Raw genomic sequence first — 9,392 nt, 5'->3', positions numbered from 1 at the left:
ATAAAAAAAAATATGGAATCGTTACATCGATTCTCTTAGAGTCGGTCCTACGGATATGAAGAAAGATAAATACAGATATATAAATGGAAAATGTATAGCGAAAACGTTAACACTAGATAATGACATTCCGAAAAACAATCCCTAAATCTTTCGACCATAGAATCATGTATTTTTCATCTGTACTATACCCTGCGAACTATCTGACTGTATTTTATAATGGGACGAATGATACAACTGTTTAAGTTGACCTACGTCACATTTCCATGCCATTGCCCGTGTGAGTGTGGTCGAAGTCCGGTCTTTAGAAATCCGGCTTTACCAAAACTCAAAATTTTTCAATTTGTTGTATCCGGACGCTCCAACAGTATCGGCGCTTCCAAGTTTATCATGCACCATTGTTCTTGGTGGAGGAGGAGCCGCTTCCGGCTTTGATTTCGATGTTCTTTGGTTTCTTGGGTTCCGTCGGCTGCGTGCTTCTTATCGCCGTCCTGGAAGGTGGCTGAGATGGACCTGAGGTCTGCGTCCTCCGGCGGCGGAAACTTGCGCATGGATTTGTCCATGCGCCGTTCTGTCGGATGGTACTTTGCGTCCTTGTTCTCGGGGCGCCGGCGCTTGCCGTTGACCACCAGGCCGGTGCGGTTGTTGCCCTCCACTTGCACCTTCATCCCGTTGGGCTTGTCGCTGGGCATATCGATCTCCAAGACGACGGCGCCGGAATTAGCATGTATTTGTCTCAATTGTACTATAAATTTCTATCCTAAACCCATTGTTTTCGCGGTTTATTATATATACAATCAAACAGACCTGTTCATCCGATGATCCCCATCCATCGGCTCATTATATTGACATCTTCAGCGCCTTCTAGAACAAAAGCATTACAAGGCGGCGGCTCTGACGTCGGTCATTTTGAATCCCGGTTCCATTTCCGCATCTCTTTATTCTGCTTTCGTTCGATCGGATCGAAAAAAAAAAAAAAACGGATCCGAGAAGGAGGAGAAGACGGCATGGCGAGGTTTGTTGCCTCCTCGCTGACGGCGTTTGCAACCCTAGCCCTAATTATTTTTACAAATTAGTCTAATTAAAACAAAGATGTCTCCAACAAAGAATACACATTATTTAGGACCAAGCAAATGGGAAAAAAAACAGATTAAAAAAACTAAATGACAAGAGGATTTGGAATTGCTCATCCAATGCAGTCAACTCTTAATGCCCCAACGTGCTGGACCCTTCATAAACATCTCTCTTTTAGGCTCGAAGGAATCACAAACATGTTGGGGCGTGCTAACTAGATCTTTAAGGTCAAGAAAAGCTTTTAGAGAAGAAAATATTAAGCAATGAACTCTTGCAAATTTAGAGTTGATAGAATGTCATTTAGAAATTGGTAGAGAATGGGGGATCGGGATCCTATAGAGAAAGATATAGCATTTAGAGAAGAAAAGAACATGGGATTAAGCTAAATCAGCTATTTCTAATTGCTAGAAATTGTCATCTGGTAGACAAATGCACATGTTTATTAGTTGTCCAATTGGCATTTGCAACTATATTCCTATCTCGTGTAAATTTTCATTGTTATTGTTGTTTTTTGAATCATTGGGTTTCTAGGCATTTTTAGTTTTGAAGGGCTTTAGGAACAAATCTAGAAACATTTACAGGCGTATCTAAAGGGTTTTAGGATAGGTAGAAGGGTTGTATTGGGTTTTATAATCTAAATTCAAATACAAACTATGTTTCTTCCTTAACACTATGTCTTGGCACCTTGCATTCAATTTGCTCTCATCCAAGTGGCTTTTGCATGTTGACTAATTGCAATTTTCCATTTTTCTCTAAGCTTCACTAAAATGCTTTATTTCAACTCGTTAGTATTAATTAGTTGGTTATTGTCAAATTTAAGAATGCATTCTAATATTGTATGATGGTATGAACTGACATGAAAACTCGAGTCAATATTACTACATGAAATTTGAAGTCAATAATACAGTGGCTGCATCTTTCACTCTAAGTATAATCCTGCTCTGGTAATAGAAAGCTGATCATCTGATATTTTAATATGAGATAATATAAGTTGTCACAATATACCTTATTTAAAGTTGATGGTTGGAATCCTTTCTTGATGCATGCACCTCCATATCAATCAGTTGGGTATAGCTCATGTGGACCTTTTGAGCCATGATGGAAACCAGAGATGCTGTTTAAACTTACTTCTGTGCGGCTGCTCTGACCAAATTATTATATGTGGAAAACTTCAGATCTTAAGTAGTTTCTGTCTTCTGCTTCTAAAATTTGATTTTCCATTTCATGTTTTAATCAACTGTGACTGTACTTCAAAGGTATGCCATTTGCAACTATCAGAAGCATGCTAAATACATGCAATTCAATATTGGGCTGTTAATGCAATTTCCATTATTTGTATTCTTTTGTGAGCTCAGGAATATACAGAGGATTATGTCCTTTATGACAATTAAGTATAAATGTTCTTTTTCCTCTGGTTGAACATGAATGTTGTCTGATTCCTCATCTTCTTCAATAGTTTCGAGTTGGATTTTGTCAGGGAAAGAGATAAGGATGAAAATAGAATGCTTCTATGTTTGGTGTTGCTGATAAGGTCTGCTTTGTATTCTTTCAGGCAAAGAGATAAAGACGAAGATGGACGGCTCAACTTTCATGAATACTTAACAAGTTTATTTCGCTTGATAAAAAAATATGACAAATTTTCTAGTTCAACTCATGAGGCAAGTAGATCACGTGAGACACAAGTTAAACAATCCTTTGCCCGACTTTACTTGGATCATGATGGGTGTGCCTTTAAGTGATAAACTGTGTTGAAAATACTATGAAGGCATACAGCTTACTGGGAGAATCTTAACCAGTTAACCATTTCCTCTTTTTAGTTATCTATCTGCAAATGAACTGAAACCCATCATTAATGATCTGCACCTATCAGAACGATTCTTTGCAAGACAGCAAGCTGATGATGTAATTTCCCAGGTATTGTTGAAATTTCAAAATAATAAAATAAATGCTATAAATTTGAATACTTCATGAATCACATTCTGTTTCCTGCATTCATTGGTTGCATTTTCTCAGGAATTATTTTTCTTAATTATAAACAATTTTTAATAAGAAAAATGGGCGAGTAGTTTTGTGTATCTAGTTTCTGCATGACTTGAATACCCCCTTTGCCTTGCCTTTTGTTGATGCATCTATTTGGATTCGTTTTTTTTTTTCCTTTCACTAAGCTGATGAATGATAATTACAGGCAGATGCAGATAAAGATGGTCGGTTAAGTCTGAAAGAGATGATCGACAACCCTAATGTATTTTATAGCGTTATCTTCAGCGAAGAAAATGATTATATTTATCATGACGAATTCTTTTCTGTATCGATCTTCTTTTCATAATCTATATAGTCAAGGAGAATATTTCTGCTTTCACAGGTTGAAGTGCTAACAGATGTAAATGGTGCATGTTGTTTTCTTAAATTTTATCGCCAATAGATATTATTGTTTGGTTCTTCAGAGAAGGTTTTAGCAAAGTAAATTGATTGGGTGAATCATTCCAAAGCGATAAGCTAGATACTAGCTAAGAAGATTAGTCAAGATTTACAAGCTAAAGAAATCTATAAAATCCATTAAGCCAATAGATAAATTGGATTGCGCAAATCAATTCAGAGGCGTAAAATCAAGAATGTGAAATGGGTCAGATAAGACAAACAAACATATCGACAAATGAGATTGGAGGAATGAAGCAAGAGAGTCAAAGTGAATCTATCGAATGGCTTGGCAAATCAGCTGGTCAAATCTAAATTTTTTTTATAATGTTAGATATTCAATAGAGAAGATACCACCAGTTAAAATTTACCAAATGGCTCATCTCATTCCCAAATCATTTATAGATGTTGAAGAGGTGGGTGGTCCTAGTTTGGTGGTGCCAATACCACCAACACTATCTTAGTGTTGGTTTGTAGAGACAAACATTACCTTACAGCAATCAAAGGAAAGAAAAGAAGGTTGTTACATACCGGTAAGAGAGGAATTAAAAAAAAATGATCATATATATATATATATATATATATATACACACACACGTCTCTTGTCCGATTGCTAGTGATGCGCTGAAGTGCCGTTGCTGGCTTGAGTTTTTTTTATATTATTAAATTTCTTTTATTCTCTCACCCCTTCCTCCATTCAAACTTATTTTTCAACTTTTCTAAATCTAAATTTCCCTCGCTCTCGCTCCTTTTGTCGTTGTCTTCCATCGCTCTCGCTCCTGCTAGCAATGCCCCTTTTGGCCTCTCCACTACAAGCAAAGCAAAGACACTATAAACTAAGCACAAAATACAGCCGCAAGCTTCTTCTTGAATGGGCTAGAAACCTTCAAAATACTTTCCCAAATATGTTTTTTCTCTCAGTCGTAAGCTTTTTTTAGTGAATCTCCGTCTCCACCCATCCTCTGCTCAAAACCTTCAAAACACTTTTCCATATTTGTTTTCCCTCTTAGTCGCTCCCTCGCTTAGACGCGCTCACTCTAAAACCTTCATCGTCGCCGCCAACTACCCTTCTGCTCATCCGCTGTAAGCTAATCAAAGGCGCTGCAAAGCTTCTTCTCGAATGGGCTGGAAGCTTCCCAAACTGCCACCACAAACAAAGTCGTTGCTACCACTCCTACCTCTCCATTCTCTCAATCCTAAGCCCTTCCTCCCGTATCTATTTTTCTCTCTGTACAATATTTTTTATTAGAGTTTATGCTACAATATACAAGCCCTAGCTAGCTACACATCGTAGGAGCTACTTGTATAGTAGCTACAATGTGTATCAACTACTTGTACAGTAACTACTACACGTTGATTGATACTTTGATCCTTCTACTTTACAAATTAGTGATGAAGAATATACATGACATTTGAAGTTATGGTGTTTATAGGTCTTCTGACTTAAACTTTTCCATGATGTATTAACTCTTAAACAAATTAGTGATGAAAAATAACTTTTTAATTTGTTTTGTCGTTATGTTTCTATCCAATATTAACTATAACGTGTAGCTGCTAGCGGTACAAGCCAAACAATCTTTTCTTAAAATGTGAATAATCTTTTTTGATAAATTTTAATTTTTTTTTTGTTATATCATGTGTAGGAAACTTGTCAAATATCATTTTTCACATTTCATTTGATGATAAGTCGTTTCATATTACGTTGTAATTTCCTATAATCATAATATATTATTTATACATGATTCTAAATGATGTATTTAATATAAAAAAAATTATATATTGTCTTTATTAGGCGTTAGCCGGGTGTTTATGACACCTGAATAGAAACATCTAGACAAATTAATGGTTTTATGGACGATATACACCAGTCCTTTAAGAATAAAAATGAGGCAAAAAAAACTTTTGAAGTACACTTTGATAAAAATTTAGCACCTACCTCCTTTACATCGAGAGGAAAAAAAAGTTCGTGTGCAGATTCAAATATAATATCAAGTTCAAACTCAGAGAGAAAACTATCGAAAATTAAAAAATTTAGAAAAGTGAAAGATGCATTGGAAGAGATAAAATAACGGTTAGATTCTCTACAAATTAGTGATGAAAAATAGATATGGCAGTTGAAGTTGTAATATTTATAGGCCTTCTAGATTAAACTCTTCCACTATGTATTAACTCTTGAATAAATTAATTATAAAGAATAGACATTTAAATTTGTCTGATTGTCATTATTTCTATCAATTATTATAGTTCACATGTTTAATACAAGTCAAATAATCTTTTCTTAAAATGTGAATAATCTTTTTTGATAAATTTTAATTTTTTAGTTATATAACTTTTTTTAGTAGCTACACTTTGTAGCAGGTAGTAACTCCAAAAATATTTTTAAAATTTGTACCAACTTGGTAAAAAAAATATTTAAATTTATTTAAAATTAGTTAAACATACTTTAAAATTATTGTACATAGTAACTACTACACGTTGAAGTAACTACTATACAAGTAGCTACTGCAACATGTAACAGTTACTGCCTAAGTAATTGTTACACGTTATAGTAACTAATTTGATAGTAACTACTACAAAAGTAGTTACTACAAAGTGTAACAGTTATTTCGATAATAGCTACTACAAAAAATAGCTATTACAATGTGTAGCATTTACTTGGACAATAATTGCTACAACATGCAGCAATTACTATGTATTACAATTTTAAAGTAATTTTAACAAATTTAAAATGATTTTAAATATTTTTTTATGGAGTTGATAAAAATTTTAAAAATATTTTTAGGGCTACTAGCTGCAAAAAAAATAAAATTTATCAAAAAAATATTATTCATGTTGTAAGAAAAGTTTGTTTAACTTGTATCAAATATGTAAACTATAATATTGGATAGAAACAATGACAATAAGACAAATTTAAATGTCTATTATTCATAACTAATTTGTTCAAGAGTTAATACATCATAAAAGAGTTTAAGACAGAAGACCTATAAACATTACAACTTCAAATACTATATCTATTTTTCATTACTAATTCATAGAGAATCTATTTGTTATTTTATCTCTTCTAATCCATCTTTTACTTTTCTAAATTTTTCAGTCAATAGTTTTCCCTCTAAGTTTGAACTTGATATTATATTTGAATCTGCACACGAACTTTCTTTTCCTCTCAATGTAAAGAAGGTATGTACTAGATTTTTATCAAAGTGTGCTTTAAAAGTTCTTTTTGCCCCCTCTTTACTCTTGAAGAACTAGTGTATAACACCCTTAAAATCATTAACTTGTTTAGATGCTTTTATTTAGGTGTTATAGACACCCGGCTGACGCCTAATAAAAATAATATATGTTTTCCCCTATATTAAATATATTATTTAAAATCATGTATAAACAATATATTAATATTAGAGAGAGGTACAATTTAAAATGAAATAATTTACCATCGAATGAAATGTGAGAAATGATATTTGACAAGTTTTCTATAAATTATATAACCCCAAAAAATTAAAATTTATCAAAAAAGATTATTCACATTGTAAGAAAAGATTATTTGACTTGTACCACAAGAAACTACATATTGTAGTTAATATTGGATAGAAACGTGACAAGTAGACAAATTTAAAAGTCTATTTTTCATCACTAATTTGTTCAAGAGTTAATACTGTTGGTGCAAGGTGCGCCAGAATCAAACCTGAGTTTTGATGTTGTCAAAGGTTCAAGTTAAGTCTTGTTATGATCTAATGATTTGGCTAAGTGTGTAGGCTATTTACTCAATCAGGAAAGCCCTAGTCACAACCAGACACTAAAGTCCAAACAGGTCTGGAGGACCTAACGTTTGACAGGTAGGTTGAGGTAAATAACTGGAGGAACAACAGTGAAGTCGGGTTCCTGAAGGGAACAACCTAAGGTCGCTGATCCAACTGAAGAAATCGGGAATATTTTTAAGTTGAGATCAAGACAGTCCTAACTGTTATACTCATGCATATTATTATTCATGTATTATAACTGTGCTAACTTTGTTTTGCAGGAATACTATTGTTATATCGAACTAACTTTGTGTTGCAGAATCATATGACCCCTTGAATTTCAAAGGGTCATAGCTTTTGACTCAGAATTCAGAATCAGGATCTGTCAGCGGTCACGCGTCCAACACTTAGAAACCTTCATTTTACCAAGGGTTCAGTCGACTGAACATGAGGTTCAGTCAACCGATCAAGGCATTTTATTAGTCGGCCGAAAAAAGGTTTGGTCGACCGAACAAGAAAATTTGGCAAAACAGATCAGGCTCACAAACATAGTGTCACAGCATGATCGGTCGACCGAAAATAAGGTTTGGTCGATCGAACAGTAAAAGTATTAACGGAGCATTAAGTGCGAATCTCGGCGAGAAGGGAAGTTCACCATTCAGTCGACCGAACAAGGTTATCGGTCGGCCGAACCATTAAAGATCAGTTAATGCTCGAAGATCAAATCTCAATGAATCTCAGCACAGAAGGAAGGGAGCGGGTTTGGTCGACCGAACCCAGGGATCGATCGACCGAACATCGACGATCTTATAAAAAGAAGCTCGAGGTCTGAGGTCGCGCAATCCTTACTGATCATCTCAAAGCTCTCCTCTGCGCAAGCTGCTCGTGCTACAAGTCATCTACAACTCTTCAAGCTACTCCGTCCGAAAATACCGATCAAAGCTTCGACTTCAATATTTGTCGGTATATTTATTAGCTTGCATTGTAATTAACTCAAGTAAGATAGTAGACTGTTACTATCTTACTCATCCTGCTTCTTTATGAGGTTTTCGGAAAGAAGAGACTTAGTGGATTGCTCATCGATGCGGTCAAGGATCGCGGGCCTTGGAGTAGGAGTCGACCTAGACTTCAAACCAAGTAACCGAACAAGTTTTTTATTCTACCTTCCGCTGCACGACTCTGTTTTCTAAAGTAAAAGAAAAATTTTAATAGCGCGATATTCACCCCCTCTATCGCACTCATCCGATCCAACAAATATATCGTGGAAGTGTTAAACCTAGAAGACCTATAAACACTACAACATCAAATACCGTATATATTCTTCATCACTAAGGATCAAAGTATCAATTGACATGTAGTAGTTATTGCACAAGTAGCTGATATACATTGTAGCAGCTAGAGCTTGTACGTTGTAGTATAAATTCTAATAAAAAATATTGTACAAAGAGAAAAACAAATACTGGAGGAAGAGCTTATAATCGAGAATGGAGAGGTGGGAGCGACAATGTCATCTTTGTTTGCAGTGGCAGTTTGGGGAACTTCCAGTCTATTTGAGAAGAAGCTTGAGCACCTTTGATTAGCTTGCGCCGGATGAGCAGAAGATAGTTGGAGGCAGCAACGAAGGGTTTAAAGCAAGAACGTATGAGCGAGGGAGTGACTGAGAGGGAAAATAAATTTGGAAAGTGCTTTGAAGGTTTCCAGCTTATTCGAGAAGAAGTTTGCGATTGAATTTTGTTGTTAGCTTGCAGCATCTTTGTTTTCGTTACGACGAATGCGCTAGAGGGGGAGTTGCCAGTAAGAGCGAGAGCAATTGAAGATGGCGACAAAGGAAAGAGTGAGAGCAATAGAAATTTAGATTTGGAAAAGTTGAGAGAATAAAAGCTAAATAAAAATTTTGAATGAGGGATAAAAGAGGAGAGAGAATAATAATAATTTAATAATATAAAAAAATTGAGTTGACAATGCCACTTCAACACGTCACTCACAGTCACACAGGAGGAGGTGTCAGTCAAGATATCAAGTTTATATATATAATTTATATTGTAATTTGATGAAAATTGGTAGAGGCACCCGAATTTTTGCGTGAGTGATATTCTAATAAGTTTGAGGGTGAAATTCGAAATTTACCCAAATTAAAATGGGTCGCACACCAGTTTCTTTATTAGAAGG

At 35.0% G+C, this 9,392-nt stretch overlaps 1 protein-coding gene across 1 annotated transcript; it reads left to right on the top strand.

The window, feature by feature from the left end:
- Nucleotides 1-1,004: 1,004 nt before the first annotated feature.
- On the top strand, nucleotides 1,005-3,493 carry LOC122026566 (calmodulin-like). The gene is made up of 5 exons (XM_042585302.1): nucleotides 1,005-1,012; nucleotides 2,624-2,794; nucleotides 2,889-2,985; nucleotides 3,257-3,313; nucleotides 3,434-3,493. The coding sequence occupies exons 1-5, from the start codon at nucleotides 1,005-1,007 to the stop codon at nucleotides 3,491-3,493; spliced, it is 393 nt and encodes a 130-aa protein (XP_042441236.1).
- The last annotated feature ends 5,899 nt before the right edge of the window (nucleotides 3,494-9,392 follow it).

The sequence above is a fragment of the Zingiber officinale genome, chromosome 10A (assembly GCF_018446385.1).
Source record: "Zingiber officinale cultivar Zhangliang chromosome 10A, Zo_v1.1, whole genome shotgun sequence".
NCBI classification, from domain to species: domain Eukaryota; kingdom Viridiplantae; phylum Streptophyta; class Magnoliopsida; order Zingiberales; family Zingiberaceae; genus Zingiber; species Zingiber officinale.
This window is presented reverse-complemented; position numbering and strand designations above follow the sequence as displayed.